This window comes from Equus caballus, chromosome 1 (genome assembly GCF_041296265.1).
Source record: "Equus caballus isolate H_3958 breed thoroughbred chromosome 1, TB-T2T, whole genome shotgun sequence".
Lineage (NCBI taxonomy): Eukaryota > Metazoa > Chordata > Mammalia > Perissodactyla > Equidae > Equus > Equus caballus.
In genome coordinates this window covers 125,424,631-125,449,097 of record NC_091684.1, presented here as the reverse complement: position 1 = coordinate 125,449,097, position 24,467 = coordinate 125,424,631, and the positions used below count along the sequence as shown (strand labels likewise).

Genomic DNA, 24,467 nt, shown 5'->3' with positions numbered 1-24,467 from the left:
GTATAGATCTTTCGCCTCTTCGGTTAAGTAGATTCCTAGTATTTTATTCTTTTTGTTGCAATTATAAATGGGATTGTATTCTTAATTTCTCTCTCTGCTGCTTCATTGTTAGTGTATAGAAGTGCAACTGATTTTTATATGTTGATTTTGTATCCTGCAACTTTACCGTATTTGTTTATTATTTCTAAAAGTTTTTTGGTGGATTATTAGGGTAGTCTGTATAAAATCATGTCATCTGCAAATAGCGACAGTTTCACTTCTTCCTTTCCGATTTGGATCCCTTTTATTTTTCTTGCCTGATTGCTCTGTCTAGGACTTCCAATATGATGTTAAATAAAAGTGAAAGTGGGCATCCTTGTCTCATTCCTGTTCTGAGAGGAATAGCTTTCAGTTTTTCTCCATTGAGTATGAGTATTAGCTGTGGGTTTGTCATATATGGCCTTTATTATGTACAAAAGCTTTTCTTCTATACCCATTTTATTCAGTTTTTATCATAAATGGAGCTGTATCTTGTCAAATGCTTTTTTTGCCTCTATTGAGCTGATCCTGTGGTTTTTATGCTTCATTTTGTTAATGTGATGTAGCATTTTACTTAGTTTGTGGATGTTTAATTATATGTTTTATTAGTTTGTGGATAGTTTAATTATAATGTGTCTTGACGTAGGCCTCTTTGGGTTTATCTTGTTTGATGCTCTTTTTGCTTCCTGTACTTGTATGTCTTTTTCCTTCCTAAGGTTAGGAAAGTTTTCGGTTAGTGTTTCTTCAGATAGATTCTCTGCCCATTTGTCTCTCTCTTCTCCTTCTGGTACACCTATAATACGAATGTTAGTGCATCTACTCTGCTATTGAGTCCCTATAGTCATTTTTTTATTTCCAGTATTGTATTCTTCATTTCCAATTGGTTCTTTTTTATATTTTCCAATTCTTTTTTTCTTTTTTGAGGAATATTAGTGCTGAGCTAACTATTGCTAATCCTTCTCTCTTTTGCTGAGGAAGACTGGCCCTGAGCTAACATTTGTGCCCATCTTCCTCTGCTTTATATCTGGCATGCCTACCACAGCATGGCTTTTGCCAAGCGGTGCCATGTCCGCCCCTGGGATCCGAGCCGGCGAACGCTGGGCTGCTAAGAAGTGGAATGTGCAAACTTAACTGCTTGCTACCAGCCTTGCCCCTATATTTTCCAGTTCTTTGTTGAAGTTCCCACTGAGTTCATCCATTCTTCTCCCAAGATTGATGAGCATCCTTCTGACTTTTTGTTTGAACTCTTTGTCAGGTAGATTGTTTATTTCTGTTTTATTCAGTTCTTTTTCTGGGAGTTTGTCATGTTCCCTTACTTGGAATGTATTCTCTTGCCTCCTCATGTATCCTCTTTCTGTGTTCTTTTATCTATGCACTAGATGGGTCAGCTAAGTCTCGGATCTTGGAAGAGGTGCCCTTATGTAAGAGATGTCTTATGAGGCCCAGCAGTGTGCTTCTCTCTCATCACCAGTTCCAAATGTTCCAGGAGTGACCCCTGTGTGAGCTACGTGTGTCCTTCTGTTGTGACAGGGTTTCTCTTGCTGCAGGTGCCCAGGGAGGCTAGACTGTCCTCCTGGCCAGCTGGTTCTAATTCTCAGCTGCATGTGGCTGCTATGGACTCTTTAGTTACTTTATCATGTGTGGGGAGCCCCAGCACAATTGGCTACAAGGTCTGATAGCACATTCCTGTTGCAGTTTTCCTGTTAAGTGTGTAGGCTGCTTGCATGGCTTGTGGCTAGTCTCAGGGACTTACAGTTCCTCTAGGCTTCCAGCCTGCAAGGCTGTTGTCAGCTCTCTCAGGATTGCAGCTGAGTGGGGCTGGGCCCAGGCATGGGAGTACCCAATTGTTTCAGGCTTTGGAAAGTGAGGTTGGTTCTCTATGTGGCTGTTTGAGAAGCACAAGTCTTCTGCAGCTGACAAGCCACACTGCCCAGAGGGCCAGACACACCACAGTCCTGCCCCATGCAAGCATCCCGACCCCCTAAAGCAGACCCAGTCACCACACTAAAGAGGCCCCCACACACTCCACCAACATCCCATACTCTCCACCCACTTCTCTTGCATGCTCTGACCTGCAGAGACTGACCCGCTGCTCTGCTGCAGAGCATCCAGGCATCTGGCTGATGCCTGGGGGACTGGCTGTTGGGTTAGGTCAGTCCCTAGGGCAGGCTGCCTGCCCTGGCCAAGCTGGATTAAATCAGTGTTGCAGTGGGTGGAGCAGGCCCTGGGCTAACAGACCAGGTGAATAATTCTAATGAGTCTCCCTGCATTTGTGTCAGCACGCCTGTACTAGGTCACAATAATGGCTGCCCCCAATGTCTCAGTCCCTGGGGAGCTCTCACCTCTCACTGAGATGCACCCAGAGCCTGTCACGTGAGTCTGTTTTCACCAAAGGAGTGTGCACCTTTCTTTCTGGTGATTTTAGGTTGCTTTCCAAAATGGGTGGATTTGTGTGTGGGTCCTTTAAGATCTGCCTTTTCCCCCTTATGTCCGATAGCTTTTTCGGGGGTATTCACTGTTGTTGTTACTAGCCACCAAAGCCAGATGTTATGAGACTTGTCTCGGTTGTGCTGAGTCCAAAGGATGCTTATAGTAGTAATGCTCTCCCTCTCAGCTTCCCCGCTCCTCTCAGGAAGCCTGCCTACCTTAGGATTGCTCCTGGCCAGCTCTGAAGTACTGCAGCTTGTGAAGCCAGCTTTTTTTTCTCTCCAGAAAGGAATTATTGCCTCTTCGACCTGAGTCAGGAGTGTCCCTTGTTGCGGGAGTTCTTTTTATCCAGTTTTCAGTTGCCCCTCAGGGTATTTGTTCCCAAGTAGTTGTAAATTGGTTGTGTCCATGGTAGGAGGTGAGTTCTGAGTCTTCCTATGCTGCCATCTTGACACCTGCCAAAAATTTTAAATTCAAATGAAGTCCAGTTTATCTGTTTTTCTCTTTTGTTGCCTGTGCATTTCAAGTCATATTTACTTTTGCTTTCAATTTAAGGAAGTATTTCTAAATCTAAAGTCATGAAGATTAGCCTCTGTTTCTTTTTAAGAGGTTTATAGTTTTAGCTCTTAAATTTAGGTCTTTGATCTACCTTAATTTTTGTATATAGTATAACATGAGGGTCCAATTTCATTCTTTTACTTGTGTATCCAGTTTTCCCAACGTTTTTGAAAAGACTGTTCTTTCACCATTGAATGATCCTGGCACCCTCATTGAAAATCAGTTGATGCTAGATGTAAGAGTTTATTTCTGGGCTCTTAATTCTCTTCCATTGGTCTAATTTCCTGCCCATATGCCAGTATCACACCATTGTGATTAGGAGAGCTTTGCAGTTAAGTTTTGAAATTGGAAAATGTGAAATCCTTCTTCTTTTTCAAGATTGTTTTGGCTATTTGGTGTTCTTTGAAATTCAGTGTGAATTTTGAGATGATTTTTCTATTTCTGTAAAAAACTAATATTTTGATAAGAGTTGCATTGAATCTGTATATCACTTTTGGTGGAATTGTCATTTTGATAATATTAAGTCTTCCAATCCGAGAATTAGGGATGTCTTTCCATCTACTTGGATCTTTTTAAATTTCTTTCAGCAATGTTTTGTGATTTTCAGTGTACTATCATGTGTGACATAACCATGTTTTGATCAATGACAGGATGCATATATTATGGTGGTCCCATAAGATTAGTACCACATAACCTAGGTTTGTAGTAGGCTATACCATCTAGGTTTGTAAGTAGTCTATTATGTTTGCATGGCAATGAAATTGCCGAACGATGCATTTCTCAGAACATATCCCTATCATTAAGCAATGCATGACTGTACAAGTCTTGTACCTTCTTGGTTAAATTTGTTCCAAACTATTTATTTTTCATGCCATTTTTAAGGGATTTATTTTCTTAGTTTTCTCTTTGGAATGTTTGTTGCTAGTGTGTAGAAATATATACATACATATACACTATACATTTTCAGCACATTTTGTATGTTGAATTTGTACCCAGCAACCTTGTGGAAGTTGTTTATTAGCTGTGACTGGTTTTTTTTGTGTGGATTCTTTAACCCTAAATAATACATATGTGATCATGTCACCTGTGAACAGATATAGTTTTACCTCCTCCTTTCCAAACTGAGTGCTTTATATTTCTTTTTCTCCCCTTATTGCTTCAGCTAGATCTTCCCATACTTTGTTGACCAGAAGTGGTAAATGTGGGTATCTTCATCTTGCTCCTGATCTTAGGTGGAAAGCTTTCAGTCTTTCACCATTGAATATGATGTTAGCTGTGAGATTTTCATAATGGCCTTTATCATTTTGAGGAAGTTCTTTTCTAGTCCTAATTTGCAATATTCTCTTACCTTTATGTAAGAGGGCTGTGGAATCTGTAGACCCATCTCCTTTTCAAGCCTAAGTTGAATATTTTCTTGATCAGCCTGCCATGGGTTTACAAATTTAGCCTTTTCAAAGAACCAACTTTTGGCTTTGATTTGCTCTTTCTCATATCACTACCGTTTCTTTTTCCTATGGTATTTGGGTTTAGGTTGATTTTTTTTCTGTCTTCTTGAGGTGAATACTGAGCTCATTTATTTTTCACTTTCATCTTTCTACTATATGAACTTAAATTTTTAAATTTATCTTTAAGTAAGGCTCAAGCTATATCCTGCAATACTGATATGTAGTAATACTTCATTAAAATACATTTCACAGTATTTTTAAAATTTCATTGGAATTATTTTCTTGTATTCATTGGCTTTTAAATTTTCAAACATATCAGCATTTTTTAGGTATCTTCTTACTGGTTTCCACGTTGCATTCAGAGTATGTACTGATGGATCTTTGGCATTTTCTGAAACTTATGTGTGATCATATGACTGAGCATGTGATAGGATTCTATAAGTGTTTTATGTGTGCCTAAAAGAATGTCTCCTGCAGTTCTGTGGTTGAGTTAGTGTTTGCTTACTATATCTTTTTCTAGCCTTTTGCCCTCAATCTTTTTTATTACCATATTTCAGATATATTTCTTGTAAGTTGAGGACAGATTTTTTTTTTTTAATTCCAATATGTCTATCTTTGTCTTTTGTTTGGATCACTTAGGATTAACATTTAGGGTCATTTTATTGGCTCACTTAGGTATTTGCATTTAAGGACAATTACTGATATACTTTTATTTAAATTGAAAAACTTTTCGGTGTGTTTTATTTGTCCTCTTATTGTCTATTCCCCTTTCTCCATGCCACCTTCCTTTGGACTAATGTGTTTTTCATTGTTTAATAAGTCCCCCTCACTTATTGGCTTAGATGTTAGACACACTTTTAGTGTATAATTGTATGCTATATTAGTAGTATATATGCTGTACACATTTTTAGTATTAGCAGTTACTCAAGGTATTATCCATCTTTGATTTACCAAAATCTAATATTATTTAGTATTTTTACTAAATAATTCCTAACAATGCAAGGACCATAATCCCTTTAGCTTTATTTACCCTCATTCTGATTTAAATTATGTTTTAATTATCATGTTTTAAAATTTTACACATATACATTTTTAACCAGATAAGACATATTATTGTTACCGTATATAGTCAGTATTTGTTTAGATTTTTTCACATAACGTACTTGTTCCCTATTCCTTTCTGTATCTTTCACTTTCCATCTATCATCATTTTCCTTCTGCCTAAAGAATATTCCTTCATATTTTCTTTAATGTGTCTCTGGTTATGAATTCTGTTTTTGTGTGTCTGAAAATGTCTTTACTTCTCCACTTTTGAAAAACATTTTTGCTGGGAATTTTCTTTCAGCTCTTCAAAAATACTGTTCCGTCATAATTTGGTTTATATTATTTCTGTTGAAGTCAGCTGGAAGTGTAGTTATTGTTCCACTAAAGCAAATCCATCTTTGTATTTTCCCTTAGTCTACCTTTGAGGTATTCTTTTGTTTTTGTCTTACACAAATTTTACATACATGCAGAGATGCGTTTCTTTATATTTATCTTTTTTGGGGTAAGTAGGTCTTTTAAATTTTTATTTCTTTGCCCAGTTTTTTTTTTGAGCTATAATTGACATATAACATTGTGCCAATTTAAGGTGTTCACTGTGGTGAATTGATACACATATATATCGTAAAATGATTACCCCATTAAGGTTAGTTAACACATCCATCACCTTACGTAATAACCTTTTTTTGTGTGTGTGGTGAGAACATTTAAGATCTGTTCTGTTGGCAACTTTCAAAGTAGGGCTTTTAAAATCTGTGGCTTGATGTCTTCTGTCAGTTTTGAAAATTTTTCTGTCATTCAGTATTTCTTCAGATACTGTCTCTGTCCTATTCTTTCTTCCTTCTTTTACTGGGACTCCTCTTTCACCTGTGTTAGACCTTATCTCTATCTTGTAAGTCTTTCACCTTCTTGTTTATGTTTGCTAAATTTTTGTGCCTCAGTTCTTCATTGTGGATATTCTTTACTAATTCTCTTTTCATCTGAGTCTAGTCTTCTGATAAATCTATTCATTGAGTTCTTAATTTTAATTACTGTATTTAACAGGCCTAGTCTTTTGGGTTTTTTTTTAATAGTTTCCAGTTCTCTGCTGAAATTTTTAATGTCTTTTTGAACATAGTAAGTACAGTTATTGTAAAATCTGTATCTTATAACTCTAATTCTGGACTCTATTTGTATCATCTGTCATTTCTGGTAGTGTTTAGTCATGTTTTCTTGTTTCCTCATATGCCCTTATATACTGGACGTTGTATTTAATATAGTTGCTTTTTTCTAGACATTTTATTTTTCCTTTTTCTCCCCAAAGCCCTCCAGTACATAGTTGCATATTTTTGGTTGTGGGTCCTTCTAGTTGTGGCACGTGAGCTGCTGCCTCAGCATGGCTTGATGAGTGGTGCCATGTCTGCACCCGGGATCCGAACCAGCAAAACCCTGGCCCGCCAAAGCGGAGTGCACGAAGTTAACCACTCGGCCACAGGGCCAGGCCCTGAACGTTGTATTTAAAAAAATATTTCTTGGGGTTGGCCCTGTGGCCAAATGGTTGGGTTCGCGTGCTCCGCTTTGGCGGCCTGGGGTTTCACCAGTTCGGATCCTGGGCGCGGATATGGCACCACTCATCAAGCCATGCTGAGGCAGTGTCCCACATGCCACAACTAGGAGGACCTACAACTAAAAATAAACAACTGTGTGCCAGGGGGCTTTGAGGAGAAAAGATGAAAAATAAAATTCTTTAAAAAATATTTCTTGAATCAATTTGAGGCCTAAGATATTATCTTTCTCCAGAGATTGAGGGTGAGAGGGTTGGTCCTCCAGATAATTGGGGTAAGTAACTATCTGGGCTCACTTCAATCCAGTGTCATTGAGCGAGGTGATTTCATGCTGAGCTGCAATCTGTAAAAACAAAGAACTCTGCATAGTTCAACTTTGCTCTTAGGGTTCTACCTGTGGGGATCCCAAACCAAGTGTGGGGTTTTCTGTGGCCATCCTCTTCTCTCCTGGTGGTTCCTTGGCTCCCTTCCCCCACAAGGCTGTCAGAAGTACCCTGTGTCCTCTTGGAGGGAAAAGCGGCCTCTAACCTTCAGCGTAGATTCCCTAGCACACCTCCTTTCATCTCTTTACCGTCTTGTTAATTCTGATGCTTTCTTGTTTTAGTCATCTTTAAGTGTTCTCTCCTCAGTGGGAGGGCTAGATGAATTTCCAGATTTGCCATTAATGGAAGTAGAAACTCTTTGCAAATTTGTTTTGCTTTGCATTTATAAAGAGCATTTTTTGCGGCCGGCCCCCTGGCTGAGTGGTTAAGTTTGTGCTCTCTGCTTCAGTGGCCCAGGGTTTCACCTGGTCAGATCCTGGGTGCGGACATGGCACCGCTCATTAGGCCATGCTGAGGTGGCATCCCACATGCCACAACTAGAAGGACCCACAACTAAAATATACAACTATGTACCAGGGGGATTTGGGGAGAAAATAAAGGAGGGGGAAAAAACAAAAGATAGGCAACATTTGTTAGCTCAGGTGCCAATCTAGAAAAAAAAAAAGCATTTTTAATAAGAACATTTTCTGTAAGTACTGTGACTGTATTTCCCCCCAGCTTATGTGTATCCTTCCATCTGGAAATATCTCTCTCTGTTATTACTTGAGAGAGTCAAGTGGAATAAATCATAGCATTATATGAACTTCATCTCGTAAATTGGTACAAAATACTTTGACTAGGTTTTTTGAAGCCATTTTAGGTATCTAATAGCTCCTTTTAATTGAAAACTTATTTTTTTGAAGTAAGAAGCTCCTCACTATGTAATATTCTTTATTTCTTGGTTGTGAAGGTTCTGCCCCACAAATATTAACACTGTTTGACCACCGTTAAATAGGACAGTCTGCAATATTTTGTGGCCGTTCTGGAAAACAGCTGAAGCGTTGTCACAACAGTCAGCCAGGAATGCTGCTGGACAGCTGGTCTCGGATGGTGAAGAGCCTGAATGTCTCATCCTCCGTGAACCAGGCTTCTCGTCTGATTGATGGCAGTGAGCCCTGCTGGCAGTCCTCTGGGTCGCAAGGAAAGGTAGTGTGCTCTGGGGGCAACTTCCAGAACCGCTTTTATTTAGGTGGCTTTGCCTTTTAGAGCTTCAAAATGAACTTTGAAAAACCTAGTAAGTTATATTGTGATGGCACCTGTGAGTACTCGTTTTCTATTTTAGTTCATAATTATTTTAAAGTTACAGAGTACTATACCATCCAGTTTTTATTGTCAGAGATTTTAAACGACATAGGTAACAGATTTTATCTAACTGACCAATTGATAGTGGGTGTAAGAGCATGGTGGTGTTTTTTTACTCCCGCATATAAAATGTATGTGTTCATATTCTGCTCTGGTTAGAAGTTTTTCTAATATATCCTAACAAATATGTGTTGATCTTTGGCATGCTATCATAATTGCACTTACATGTGGGTATGCATCATCTGGACATGCAGGTCAGTCTTGGAGAGGGGCTTTTTCTCCATCTTGACTGTATGATCTTTTCTATGATCCACTCCTTGATGGGTATAAATGGACCACCCTAGATCAGGAGGAGTTTATAAACACGTTTTTGGAGCTTAGAGTGAGACTTTCTTCTAATGAGCAAATGATGGAGTACAATGCTCTTGTTTCTGCCAGCTTAAAGGCAAATTCTCTCTCTCCCATGCCAGATAATATGTTAAAAAAATCTCATGTAGATTCAAGCTTTAGTGATAATATTTTAGTAGCTAAAATATAGCTGAACTTTACTAACAGAGAATTCATTTTTTCTTTTAAAGCATTGGATTCGTTTGGAGATTTTCCCAGATGTTCTTGTTCATAGATTAAAAATGATAGTAGATCCTGCTGACAGTAGCTACATGCCATCTCTGGTTGTAGTGTCAGGTAATTCAATTAGTTTACTCAAAAAGTACCTTCTATCATATAACAAAAACTCCTTTGTCTGATTCCTTTGCCCTTTTTTCCCCCTAGGTGGAAATTCCTTAAATAACCTAATTGAACTGAAGACAATCAATATTAACCCCACTGACACCACAGTGTCCCTTCTGAATGACTGCACAGAGGTAAGTGGATACGATAGTGTTCCTTTTTGATGGTTTACAAATGGCAATGGAGGTGACTTTTTTGAACATTTCTATACTAACATTGAGCCCATTTTTCCCCTTAATTAATTGTATTTACTTTAAAAGTTGACATGTACACAGCTTAAATTTGCTGCTTATCAGATAGCTTGAAAAGGAAACAAAATAACTTTCAATCTCACTATCTTTGGTAAGAAGCAGGGGTGAATACTCCTAGCAAAAGTTGTTACCAGGCATATCCAGTTGCTCTTTGCAGCCAGTGCAGTGTCATTTTCGTTAAATGTGTATTAGTGTGCAATGATTTTTTCTGACCATACATGTGATGCTGAAATTCCTTTTTTGTTTTCATACCTGTTGGCATCAAGTGCTGAACTTGTCATAAAGTACTGAGTTATTGATTTGTTTTGATTGGTAATAAGGTAATTTGCAAAATGAATCCAAGTTTATTGTATCTCTTGAAAATTCTAAGAGAATCAATGAAGGTTCTTTTAAACAGCACCCATATATTACACAGCAGTGAGACTTTCTCGCACATTTTCCAGTATATCCTTCCACACAGATGTCAACACTAGGAATTGTTTAGCACCATTTATTCTTTTATGTCATTGAACTATTTTGTGATATACTGATTAATTAATTAATTTTCTGAGAAAAGATAATATTGAATTTTAGTGCATTTTATTGTTAACTTATTGCTAGGTAACTGAATGCAGCTTGTCTAATGTCCATACTCCCAAATGTTTTTGTAGTTTAAGCAAATCAGTAAGTACAGACTTTATTAAATCAATAACTAAGGTTGTTATTCATAAAGGGTGTATTAACTTTAAGAAATTTTCAATTTAGAACAATTTATTACATAATATTTGATAAGTAAAAAATAGTATCTATCACATGTATGAGAAATATTGAAGCATTGTGAGTAACTGGGAAACTCATGACTCACTCTCCATCTCTCCAACTAACTTAAGCACTAGAATATCATTCCTGTGAAGCTACTGGACTCTTTATCATTGCCTTTCATATAAAAATGGCTTGTTATGGGAATTTTCTAATATAACCAGAAATAGGAAGTATACTGAATCCCTCATAAACCTGTCACCTAGCTTGAACAATTATCATTTTTTGCCAATCGTGTTTCACTATGTCCTTGCGTGTTCCCCCACCCCCATTTTTTTTTATCTTGGTGTGTTTAAAACAAGTCCTAGACATGATCGTATTTCAATAGTGTATACTTCAATATTCATCTCTGACAAAGACTTAAATGTAACCACAATGCCATTATCACACCTAACAGTTATTCTTTAATATCATACAATATCCAGTCAGTGTTTAAATTTTCCCAGTTTTCCCATAAGTGTCCTTGTGTAGTTGGTTTGTGTGAATCATGATTCAAACAATGCCTACACTTTGCACTTCATTTAATTCTTAGTTCTCTTGGTTTTTCCTTGCTAAAGAAAGAAACAGGGTCTTTTTTTCCTGTAGAAATTTTCATTTCTCAGTTTATCTTTTGAATCTCAATGGTTTTGTTCAACCTGAGCTTCCTGTGACATCATAGGGAGATCTTGAGGATTGTTCAGATTCATTCGAGGCAGTAGGGAGTCATAGGTGGTGTATGTGCTTCCTGCTGCATCATTCTTTGTTCACATGAAATATGGGATAGAGGAATACAATGGGTGCCAAATCAGAATGAAGGGCATCCCGCAGGACAGAGACTAGCTTTAGCAAATGAATAGCAACGCATAACCGAGGGAGGTTGCATCTTACTTGGATCCTGATTTGAACAAGCCAACAATAGAAAGATGTTTATGAGATGATCAGAAAATTCGATCACTGATAGCATATTAGATGATATAAGGAATTATTGTCTTAGCTATGATAATAGTAATGTGGATATATTTTTCAAATGCCCATATTTCAGTGATACACACTGAAGTTTTGAAACAACATGCTTCCTGGAATTTTCTTATGATAATCCATATATGAACAAAATTGGTCATACATTGATAATTGTTGAGCTAGGTGGTAGGGTCACAGAACATCTTATACTATTTTTTATAATTTGTATATATTCAATTATTTTTACTATGTTTTAAAAATTATGAAGACTCTAAAGGTAAGACCTGAAACCATAAGGCTTCTAGAAGAAGATATAGGTGGTACACTCTTTGACATCAGTATCAAAAGGATCTTTTTGGACACCAATGTCTTCTCAGACAAGGGAAACAATAGAAAAAATAAATGGGACTTCATCAGACTAAAGAGCTTCTTCAAGGCAAGGGAAAACAAGATTGAAATAAAAAAACAACCCACCAATTGGAAAAAAATATTTTCAAGTCATATATCCGACAAAGCGTTAATCTTCATACTATATAAAGAGCTCACACAACTCTACAACTAAAAATCTAACAGCCCGATTGAAAAAGGGGCAGGGGACAAGAACAGACATTTCTCCAAAGAAGATAAACAGCTGGCCAATAGGCACATGAAAAGATGCTCATCATCACTGATCATCAGGGAAATGCAAATCAAAACTACACTAAGATATCACCTTACACCTGTTAGAATGGCAAAAATAACCAAAACAAAAAGTAACAAATGTTGGAGAGGCTGTGGAGAAAAAGGAACCCTCATACACTGCTGGTGGGAATGCAAACTGGTGCAGCCACTATGGAAAACAGTATGGAGATCTCTCAAAAAATTAAAAATAGAAATACCATATGACCCAGCCATCCCACGACTGGGTATCTATGCAAAGAATTTGAAATCAGCAATTCCAAAAGTCCCATGCACCCCTATGTTCATTGCAGCGTTATTTATAATAGCCAAGACATGGAAGCAACCTAAGTGCCCATCAACTGATGATTGGATATATACAGTGGAATACTACTCAGCCATAAAAAAGGATAAAATCGTCCCATCCACAACAACATGGATGGACCTTGAGGGTATTGTGTTAAGTGAAATAAGCCAGATAGAGAAAGACAGTCTTTGTATGACTCCGCACATATGTGGAAGTTAAACATGAAGACAAAGAGAACAGATTAGTGGTTACCAGGGGAAAGGGGGCGTGGGGTGGGCACAAAGGGTGAAGTGGTGCACCTACAACATGACTGACAAACAAAAATGTACAACTGAAATTTCACAAGGTTGTAAACTATCATAATCTCAATAAAAAGTTAAAAAAAATTATGAAGGCTCTGTGAACTACCTGACATTTAATCTGTTGATACATCTTGGTTCAAGAAAGCTTTAAGACAGAAAGGTTTGCAGTCATTCCGTAAGGCTATCATACTATTCCAATTTAGTAAGAAAATCAATGTGAGTCCCATGCATTGGATAGACATGCTTGGTGAATTAGTGACTTCTTTTGAAGTCAAACTCTAGTCAAGTGTGGCTGCATTAACTCTACCTAAGTTGCTTGATATTTCCAGAAATTAGTAAAGGAGCTCTAACTTTCCACCTATTCCAGGTCTCAAATATCCTGCTCCTGTTAAAATATCTAATGTCTTTGGTTCTAAAAAGTCTGTAGCTCATTGTTTTTGTGTCTAGTATCACAGATATATTGAAATTGCAATAAAGCAGTGCAGGAGCTCAGGAATCGATTGTAAAATCCATGGTCTCATCCTGCTGGGACGGATCCGTGCAGAGGAGGAAGACTTGGCCGCAGTTCCTTTCTTAGCTTCAGATAATGAAGAGGAAGAAGATGAAAAAGGCAACAGTGGGAGGTGAGAGCCATTTGTTATTGGTGGTGCTCATTACAAAATTCTCACTTTTAAAAGTAAATATTTAATTAGAGCATATCTCATGGTAAGTTTTAGTTGAGTTTTCAAAAATTATAATTTAATTTATTAGGGGAATATTTAATGTAAAAACACATCGTATTTAGAAAAATACCACTAAAAAGGAGAAATAAAAATTTTTAATTTTTCAACCTGAAATATCACTGTTAATATTTTTTATCCTTATAGTTTTCTTTTTATCTGTCCCTACTTGTGTTTTCCTGTGGAAATGGTATCATCTATATTTGATAGCCTTTTTGCTAAGTATTTTATCATTAACTTTTACATTGAAAAAAAATTTTTTGTGATAAAATACACATAGCATGAAGTTTACCATCTTTACCGTTAATCACTTCAGTGTGAATGAGTGGTCCAAGCAGTCTCCCACTAGGCAGGCACCCAGCTAGGAGGTGCGCACACTGAGCACACATGACGGGCTTCCGTTCTGAATGGTTCATACTTACTTGGTACCAGTTGTTACTTATCTTAAATATTACTCCTGGTGTCCTGTACATATTTTTGACTAAAAATGTGTTACAAAGTATTTCAAATGATTACAATGTACATATATTTGCTCTCCTGTCCCTGGAATCAGATGGAAGAGTTTTCCTACATTTTTATCCCCAAACCATAAAATTTTGATTCTTTAAAGTAAGTATTCGTTAGTATATAACGTGTTAAAAAACCTTACCTGTCTCAAATCTGGTCTCTGGAGCCTTCAGTTGTCTATCCTAGCTGATGAAAATAGAACAAAAGCAAATGAAAAGCCAAGAGCTGCAAACAAAAGAAGCAGTTTCTTAGCACCTGACATCAGACTAACAACCAAGAAACTCTCACTCTATCCTGGGCACTTTATAGTTTCCCCAAGTTCAAGAATTGGAGTGCTTTGTTGATTCAACCTCTGCCCTATTGAGGGCAAGACAGGAGATAGGATGAACAAGGTGGTGGAGCTAGCTGCCAGACCTATGCTTCAGGAGCCTCAGGGTGTGGGGTAGGCCTCCCAAGAGAGAACGGAGGTGGGGACCTGAAGCCCAGCTGGCGGAGGGTATGAAGGAAGAAAATTGCATTGTGCTTTACGACATATATCTGTGTTGGAGTAGTGCCTGCAGGGTCATATGGCTATATCTATTATTTCTTTAGGGGAAAAAGAATGACCAGACAGATTTCTAATTTAGGGACATTGCCACAATGCCAGTCCCAGTGGTGACTCCTGGGACCATCCAGTGTTCTCTCCAGTTACATCTATAGTAGCTGTTTGTCCAGGTAATGGGCAGGAATTGCTCTGAGTCAGTAAAATAGCTGTAATGTTCAACTTGGTATTTAAGAAGAAAGAGAGCTGCCTAGTGTGTCATAGAAAGATCTTCACCAAAGGTAAAAAGCTACAATTAAATTCTAGTATGAAAAGGTAACAAGCTAGTCTCTACAAATTTTGACCCTCTGGTACATTTACTCCTGTATATACTTGAGGTTTTATTATATTAAAACAAAACTTAACAGTTTCTCATAGTAACCAGCAAACTTTGCATACTTGTGATTGCTTTCCTTTTTATTTTTAAAAGTTTTTATGCTGAATGACCTCTGTTTCTCTCTTTATTTTTTCTTTGGTTAGTCTTATTAGAAAGAAGGCTGCAGGACTGGAATCAACGGCTACAATAAGAACCAAAGTGTTTGTGTGGGGACTGAATGACAAGGACCAGCTGGGCGGGCTGAAAGGCTCTAAGGTATCCCACCTCTGCGTGAAGTTCCCGTGTCACCTGTCATTACATGACTGAGGAGCAGCTTTGCTGGCCCAACAATAGCCAGACTATTTTTGAAGTTTTTATAATGGTTTTACCTTCCAAATGTTGTTTTTTAAGTTGATTTTTCTAAAGTAATTCTTGATGTGAACTCTCATAGATGTTATCAAATTTAGTTTCTGAAAAGCCTCTGTCCTTGGGAAATAGTGTACTTTTGATATAGCTGCATTATTATTGTTTTATAAACTAGAAAATACCCTTCTGAAAAGATCTGACAAGCGTATAGATGAAAACTGTAGACTATAATTATATTGTCTTCAATACAATACACGTTTTTGCTTACCATGAACAAAATAACGTGTAAAAAATGCCATAGTGGCACAAAGATGAGCAAGGTGTGATTAAAGAGTAGGTACAACAAATGATGCATTTGAGCCAAAGTTGAATTCAGTGTCTGTTAACTAAGGAGCCATAGAACAGATTCCTCCAAAATTTGGTGCCTGGAAACAGTTTCTCTTCAGATGAGTTTCTCTGCTTCCTTTTGGTATTCTGTGAGACTTCACCCATCATAAGATGCCTTATTGCCTGCATTGTTGAAAGGCTGAGAAGGAAAGTTAAAACTCATTTACTTAAGTTTCTCCTTTCAAGTAAGATGGGTTTTTATCTTTATTTGAACAGCCTTGAGTTACATTTGTGTTTTAAGGCCCCTGGACTCCATTTGGAGTTGGACAAGGGGCAGTAAGCACTGGGAGTCTCTGTTGTGATGGTGTGGGGCTGTCTCAGGTATCCTCAAGCACAGGGCCCTTGCTGGAGTTTGCATGTGAAGGATAGATTTAGTGCTCCACAGTTGTGATAAAAATCCTTTCTTCCAGTGTAGTAGTGACTGATAATTTCTGACACGTGAGAATCATAAAGTGTTTCTTAGGCAAAGGCTTTAGGAGTTTTAAATTAAATCACCGCCATCTACAATGGGAAATTTAAGTGTATAATTTCTTAGAGATGTTAGAATCAACAAGACTGAGCAGGACATGACCTGAAATAAAACATAGTTTACCAGTTTTTGTTTATATCTTTAGATTATTTGTATTTTACTTTTCGTCTTTTATTATGAAATGTTCAAACATATCCAGGTAGAAAGAATAGGCACCTGAGCTCTCGTGTCTCTGTACCAGCTTCAGTAGTTACCAGCAGATGGTCACTTTTTTTGTCTTTATTTTCTACATACCCCTACCCCTGTTAATTTTAAAGTAAATCTCATTATATCATTTCATCCTTCAAATACTTTAGTGTGTATCTCTACGAGAAAGAAACTTCTTTGATTAATATAACCATGCAAATTAACAGTAATTCCTTGTATCATCTAATCAGGTTACTTGTAATTTTAAAAGTATAGATAAAATTATCTTTTCCCTTCTTTTGCTTTTTAAAAACATTCTGTTCTAGATAAAGGTTCCTTCGTTCTCTGAGACACTGTCTGCTTTGAATGTAGTACAGGTGGCTGGTGGTTCTAAAAGTTTGTTTGCAGGTATGATTATTCTAATATTAAGTAATTTTTAAATCATGCTTAACACTGAAAACATAGTTATGTTGTAAAAAGTGAGTCCTCTCCTCACTCTTGTTCCTTGCAGTGACTGTAGAAGGAAAGGTGTACGCCTGTGGAGAGGCCACGAATGGCCGGCTTGGGCTGGGCATCTCCAGCGGGACTGTGCCCATCCCCCGGCAGGTCACGGCTCTCAGCAGTTATGTGGTCAAGAAGGTGGCCGTTCACTCAGGTATCGGGCCAAGTTGGCACTTGTATGAGGATAAGCCTGTTGCTCCTGTTCTGTAAATAACTAGGGCCCTCGAATAATTTTCCCTAAGATATCCTTGCATTCTTTTTCAAGTTTTACTTACTTATTGGGAATAAAAATTGGATAATGTAATCTCGTGGTGGTCTAGAATTGAATTATTGTTGCTGCATGAGGCTTTTTGGAGACCAGGAGTTGTTTGCATTCTAGGTATGGGGCGTACCCCTCCAAGAGGGGCTTTTCAGTCTTGGAGTTGTGGTCTCAGGTTCATAGCATCTTTGAAATCATCATGTTCTGTGCTTAAATATATGTTATTTTTCTGGAGAAAGAGCCTGTATAACCTTCTTCAGATTCTCAAAGTGTCTGTGATCCCCACTGATAAGAAGAATCCTTTTAAAAAAATTGATACTCCTTCAATTTAGGAAACGTTTATTTATTTATTTATTTTAGTGAGAAGAGGAAGATTATCCCTGAGCTAACATCTATGCCAGTCTTCCTCTATTTTGTATATGTGTCGCTGCCACAGCGTGGCTGCTGACGAGTGGTGTAGGTGCACACCCAGGAACTGAACCCGAGCCACTGAAGTGGAGCACACTGAACGTAACCACTAGGCCATGGGGCTGGCCCATAGGACACCTTTATTGAATATTCTTTCTTTCAAAGCACTGTGCTGGCCTCTGAGGAATGAAACTGAATTAGATGTAAAACTCAGTTTGTGTCTGTACCAAATAGGGTTAGATTTAACCCCATATAACAAAAAATCCAAACAGTAGTGGCTTGAGCAAGATAGAATTTTACTTTTCTCCTCCGTGAAGGTCTGGAGGTGGTGTCCAGGGCCAGTTCAGCAGCTCCAGCGCATGATGAGCACAGGCTTCCTCTTTCTGTCCACCCTCGTTGACAGATGGCTCTGTGGCTCTAGGCAGACACGAGATGGGCATTTCCTCCAGCTCACTTAGCCCCTCTAAAGAGCTTTTCCAGAAACCTCACTCATTTTCATTGCTTCTCTGTCACCATCCTCTCTGGGAAAGGGAGTCTGAGAAGTGTAGTTTTTAGCTGAGCACATGGTTGCCGTTGATAATATGGGTTTTGTTGGTACCAAAGGAACAGGGCAGAATGAATGTTGAGGGGACCGGGAACCCAGGAACAGGTGACAGGAAATGCCCGTAAAGACAGTGCTCTTCAGTCTGAGGCAGAGTGGATGGACTGGGAGAGAATGGTCCATGCTGGAAAGAGCATGAGCTGATGTGTTGTGGGAATAGTGAGTATAATGTCTTAATTGCAAATGACGGTACTTTTGCTTAAATAATTCCGCTTTCGGGGTGCATTTCTCAAAAGCTTAATTGCCACTGCATTTGATAATTTGCCTGATCACAAAGGTACTTATTTTTACTTTTACCATCTGAATTTTGATCTTTTATATATTTAATAGAACAGGAACCCCATTAATAAACAGCATTCTTTTGCCTTTGTGAGTGAAATTGTTTCTTGGATTTAAACTTTGTAGTTTAATAAGAGTTTATTCATTTTATGTATTTGTCAGCCTGATGTTGCTTCTATCTACTCATTTATTCAACACATGTTCATTGAGTACATACTGCATGCCAGGCAAATTAAGTAGTTAGGCTGCAAACTTTTGGTATACCAGTTCAGAAGCTCATATCTGTGTGAACATTGCAGGTGGCCGGCATGCTACGGCTTTAACTGTTGATGGGAAAGTGTTTTCCTGGGGTGAAGGTGACGATGGCAAACTTGGACACTTCAGCAGAATGTAAGAATATTTTCATTACTTGCTAATAAGAAATTGTTACTGATGATAATAGTGAATGCCATTTGATAGTTATTTTGCAGGAAATTAAATAGGATAGGTTATTTATGAAAATAGAATTTAAAAATTTATTTTTTAAAATATCTATGAATGTGATTTGGCCTTACCTGTTCTAAGATTTGATAGTTAAGTTGATCTACAGATGTTGTTTTGACTAAATGTGGATCAGGGTAGATGTCCTTTTTTCCTTCTTAAAAAAAAACTGGATTGATTATAGGGAATATTATTTAATCTTGCTCTAGGAACTGTGACAAGCCACGGCTAATAGAGGCCCTGAAAACCAAGCGTATTCGGGATATTGCCTGCGGGAGCTCGCATAGTGCAGCCCTCACGTCCAGCGGTGAACTGTATACCTGGGGCCTTGGAGAATATGGCCGGTTGGGACATGGGGATAATACAACTCAACTGAAGCCCAAAATGGTGATTATACACATACGCATTTTTGTTGCTTACAGAAAGCTTACCATCTGCTCATTTCAAGAGAAGATAAGCTTCAAGTCTAGGAAAGTTCATAAAGATGTGCATTATTGGCTTTCAGTCTGTGAAAAAATTTCCCTTGCTTTCTCAGTGTCTGTGCTTCATTCTCTTTTTAAATTTGTAATTGAGTAGGTGAAAGTCCTTCTGGGTCACAGAGTAATCCAGGTTGCATGTGGAAGTAGAGATGCACAGACCCTGGCTCTGACTGATGAAGGTGAGCTCCTGTCCTGATTCTATGTTTCTGGGTGGGTAGGAACATCATAAAAAGTTGGTCTGGGTTACCAGGGAAAAGGGGGGGTGGAGGGAGGGCACAGAGGGGGAAGTGGTGTACCCACAACATGACTAACAAAAATGTACAACTGAAATCTCACAAGGTTGTAATCTATCATAACATTAATAAAAAAAAAAAAAAAGTTGGTCTGAAGTATGTTTTTTTAAACCTAGGTTTGGTATTTTCCTGGGGTGATGGTGATTTTGGAAAATTGGGCCGAGGAGGAAGTGAGGGCTGTAACATTCCCCAGAACATTGAGAGACTAAATGGACAGGGGGTGTGCCAGATCGAGTGTGGAGCTCAGTTCTCCTTGGCTCTCACCAAGTCGGGAGTGGTGTGGACATGGTACGTAAACTCCCTGTCACCCACCAATGTGTCTTGGGGTACCTCCACCCTACCCCATGCCACCCTGAGGGGACGGTAAAACCTTCATTTTCTTACTCATTCCAGGTATCTTTGTCTTTTCGAGTTGGGATTAGTGATAACATTATAAGAAGAAATTGGCCGTTATAACTGGGTTGTTTGGAAAAGAACGCTAGAGAAATTTTAGCCCAACATGTCTCTTCTGTTTAGTTGAGGTTTATGTAGAGAGTTTCTTCTGCTTGCTTGCTTGCTTCTTTTTTTTTTTTTTTTTTTTGAGGAAGATTAGCCCTGAGCTAACTGCTGCCAATCCTCCCCTTTTTTCCTGAGGAAGACTGGCCCTGAGCTAACATCCGTGCCCATCCTCCTCTATTTTATATGTGGGATGCCTGCCACAGCATGGCTTGCCAGGCGGTGCTGTGTCCGCACCTGGGATCTGAACCGGCGAACCCTGGGCCGCCGAAGCAGAACGTGTGCACTTAACTGCTGCAACACCAGGCCGGCCCTTCTTCTGCTTTCTTACCATGCTAGAACCCTAGTGAGCAAATGGGCAGAAAACAGAATTCTGATTTCTGTGATCCTGAAAATGTTCACCTGTGTTTCTTGTGAAAGTTTGTTTTATTAAATCAAAAAGGAATGGGACACTTGGCTGACACTGGATGGTCTGATGGGCCTTAGCTTGAGTATTATGACCCAGAGGCAGCTTGAGAAAGAATTACACTAAAGAGGACTTTTGAGAGGCATTTGAGGTTTTTTGTCATGTTTTCAGTCTCTTTTTGTGAAAACCTACATCAGTCAGTTAAATATTGTAAAACACACATTAGAATCTTGCTAGTAGAATTAATGAGTTAATGGTATACTCTTTTATAACATAATTTCAAACACCTTAGGCATTGTATATGATCTTACCATTGAGATGGCTCTAACATTGTAAACAATGAGTGTTTTCCTGTGGAGCATTGCTAGACTATAGCCATATATTAAAATGTGAACTGTTGACCTCTTCGCAGGGGTAAGGGGGATTACTTCAGGCTGGGCCACGGCTCTGATGTGCACGTGCGGAAGCCGCAGGTGGTGGAAGGGCTGAGAGGGAAGAAGATCGTGCATGTGGCTGTCGGCGCCCTGCACTGCCTAGCGGTCACGGACGCAGGGCAGGTAAGCTGAGGTTATGATAGATCTTTTTCATGTCCAAGTGTAACTTGTAATGGAATGAGAGGAATCTTGGTACTTGAAAAACCAGAACAGGGCTTTGTCCATTTTGTTCCTCTGTGTATCTGCCCAGTTGTCGGCACGGGCTGAGGGCATCTTAGAAAGAGTTGCTGGCTCATGCATGTTATACAGTGTTGGACTCCCCACTCTGAAGTCCACTTGAAAATGGGAAGAGATTATCGTCATTGAAGGTGCTCCTACTGCTAAGGTATTAGCAGTATTTTACTTTAGAAATTGATAGCTGATGGGGAGATATATATCATTTTAGAAATTGTTATCCTTGACAGGTATTTCTCATTCTCTGCTTTGAGAGGCCATAGTGTGATAGGCTCATGGATGTTATATCTTTAAAATACGTTTATGGCAAAAAATTAGCATACTTTTTTTTAGTAAAAATGAATTAAAAATGAATTGTACCTTCTAATTCTGTAAAGTCAGAAGTGATTTACTTGAAAAGTGAACATATTGTTTTTGATCATTTTTTTTTGCAAAATAAAGGAAAAACTAAGTTACTGCATTTAGTCGAAGAGGATAATCTCCTTGCTTCCTATAACAAAACAGAGTAGATTAAGCCATTGAACTGATATTAAGTAAATACTGGTTTATAGTCATTGGCAAGAATTTTAAAGTAATTTTAAAGAAAATGTTCTGGAATCTTGAAAGTTTCTGATTTTTTCCCCCTTAACAGGTATATGCTTGGGGTGACAATGACCATGGCCAGCAGGGCAATGGCACAACCACAGTTAATCGAAAGCCCACACTTGTACAAGGCTTAGAAGGCCAGAAGATCACACGAGTGGCTTGTGGGTCTTCGCACAGTGTGGCGTGGACAACCGTTGATATGGCGACGCCCTCTGTCCATGAGCCTGTCCTCTTCCAGACAGCAAGAGACCCTTTAGGTGCTTCCTATTTAGGTAACACAGATTTGTATTTTATATGAGATCCTTTGGTGTGGTACAACAACATCACAAATAGAATGTCTAATGCTTATAGCACCACCAGATTAGAGTTTGCAGCACCATGTTAACTGCTTTCTGAACCAAAGCCACACAATATTCATTGTGCGCTGTGCTGTGATTTATTGACACTGGAATGAAAATTTTAGAAGGAAGCACCACGTGGATTCTTGTGTCATGGTCAGGTCAACTCTGGCAATGCTGTACACACAAGCAAAGAGAGAAGACTGTAATAACCACTGGACACATATAGGCACTGGCTGGACTGCCGGGTGTTTTCAATAGCTCTATTTAGGTGTGGTTGACATACAGTAGACCTTCCACATGTAAACTGTAATTTCGTAGCTGTGACGTGTGCACCTGTCAAAGCATCACTTCAGTCAAGACAGTGAACGTACATACCACCCCTGAGTTTTCCTGGGCCACTTCATACCCTCCCTGCCTCCCACAGCAACTGACTTGCTTTTTGTCACTATACATCAGTTTCCAGTTTTTAGAGTTTTATATAAATGGGATCACACAATATGTACTCTTTTTTATCTTATTTTTTTCACTGTGCATAATTATTTTTTGATTCATCCATGTTGCATGTATCAATAGTTCGTTCTTTTTTATTGTTGAATAGTATTTCATTTATGCATATAATGCAATTTGTTCATCTGTTCGCTTGTTGGTGGACTTTTGGGTTGTTTCCAGTTTTTGACTAATACAGATGGAATTGCTGTGAACATACGTGTACAGGTCTTTATATGGACGTACACTTGCCTTTCTCTAGGGTAAATACCTAGGAGAGGAATGATTGGATTGTACGGTAGGTGCATGTTTATCTTCTGAAGATACCTACAAACTGTGTTACAGAGTGGTTGTTCTAAAGCTCCACCTCCTCCACGTTTTTGTCTACACTCGGTGTGATCATTCTTTAATTTTAGCCATTCTTGTAGTTGTGTAGTGTATCTCATTGTGGTTTTACTTTGCTTTTCCCTAATGACTAATGATGTTGGGCTTCTTGCTTATTTACAATCCATATATGGTTTTTTGTTGAATTGGCTATTCATATCTTTTGCTTATATTTAAAACTAGATTGTTTTCTTATTGAATTTTGGGCAGTCTTTATATTTTCTGGGTAGCAGTCTTTTGTCAGATATATGATTTGCACACATTTTCTCCCACTGTGGCTTGTCTTTTCATTCTCTTCACAGGTAAATTTTAAAGAGCTGAAATTTTTAATTTTGGTAAAATCTAGTTCATCTATTTCTTTCTTTTATGGATCATACTTTGGGATTGTATCTGAAAAACCTTTGGCTAATTCAAGATCCTGAAGATTCTTTTTCTGTGTTTTCTTATATAAGTCATATAGTTTTAGAATTGAGGTCTGTGCTTGATTTTGTGTTAAATTTTGTGGTGTGAGGTATGCATTGAAATTCTTTTGAGGGGGGGTGGTATGTGGGTATCCAGTTTCCACTGCAGTTGTTGAAAAAACTTCTTCTCTATTGAATTGCTTTTGCTCCTTTGTGAAAAATCTGTTGTCCAAGTATGTGTAGATCTATTTCTGGACTCTCATTTCTGTTACATTGATTTGTTTTTGGATTTTGATGCCAATACCACATTGTCTTGATCATTATAGTTGTATAAAACACTTGAATTCAGGCCATGGTAATCCTTTAGCTTTTTTTTTTTCAGATACGTTTTGGGTATTCTTGGCCCTTTGCATTTTCATGTAACTTTTAGAATCAGCTTGTCAGTATTTGTAAAATAGCCTGCTTGTCATTTTGATTGCATTGACTGTATAGATCAGTTTGGAGAGGATGGGCATCTTCAAAATGTTGAATCTTCTAGCCCAGGAACATAATATTTCCTCCATTTGTTTAGGTCTTCAATTTTTCTAGCAATATTTCATAGTTTCAGTGTACAGGTCTTGTATATCTTTTGTTATATTTATACCTGTATATTTCATATTGTTTATACTGTTATAAATGGTATTTTGAAAACCTCTTTTGGTCCTTGCTGTCTAGATCTAGAAATATTCAAGTTACTCCTTGCTAGTATATAGAAATACAATTGATTTTTTTAGGGAATTTCATCTTTCTTCATTCTAATATGAATGTCACGTTTTTCCTCTGTCTTTCATGAGGGGACATTTTGTCTCCAGTGCCATCTGCTTTTATAAATAACTGAAATGTGATCTTCTGGCTTCACCAGTTATTAGCTCTATGAAATGGGGCAAGTTACTTAGCTTTCCTGTGCTGTTTCCTTTTCTGAGGTAGATGTAGCTGAGGACTGACTGCAGTCTTGTCCTTTCCAGTTTCTGTTACTCAGTGGTTCCATGTTGGTCTTCTTAACTTACAGCTCTTTTCATGTCACATTATGTGTATCACATTTTGGGATTGCCCTTTTCCATTCAGTGTAATTCTCTGGGGGTCATCCAGGTTGTTGATGGATCAATCATTCCTTTTTATTACTTGAATACTATTCTATAGTTTATTTATACA

The 24,467-nt window shown here is 38.2% G+C and overlaps 1 protein-coding gene across 6 annotated transcripts in view; it reads left to right on the top strand.

The window, feature by feature from the left end:
- The window catches only part of HERC2 (HECT and RLD domain containing E3 ubiquitin protein ligase 2), a 256,159-nt gene that overhangs the window by 161,789 nt on the left and 69,903 nt on the right, over positions 1-24,467 (top strand). For all 6 annotated transcript variants that reach the window (XM_070231475.1, XM_023652120.2, XM_023652115.2 and 3 more), the window contains exons 53-65: positions 8,351-8,541; positions 9,276-9,381; positions 9,469-9,560; positions 13,128-13,303; positions 14,967-15,078; positions 16,537-16,618; positions 16,722-16,865; positions 18,558-18,648; positions 18,948-19,125; positions 19,315-19,396; positions 19,627-19,798; positions 20,824-20,968; positions 21,711-21,936. In XM_070231475.1, coding sequence (XP_070087576.1) covers positions 8,351-8,541; positions 9,276-9,381; positions 9,469-9,560; positions 13,128-13,303; positions 14,967-15,078; positions 16,537-16,618; positions 16,722-16,865; positions 18,558-18,648; positions 18,948-19,125; positions 19,315-19,396; positions 19,627-19,798; positions 20,824-20,968; positions 21,711-21,936 — 1,797 coding nt within the window. The remainder of the gene's footprint in view (positions 1-8,350; positions 8,542-9,275; positions 9,382-9,468; positions 9,561-13,127; positions 13,304-14,966; positions 15,079-16,536; positions 16,619-16,721; positions 16,866-18,557; positions 18,649-18,947; positions 19,126-19,314; positions 19,397-19,626; positions 19,799-20,823; positions 20,969-21,710; positions 21,937-24,467) is intronic.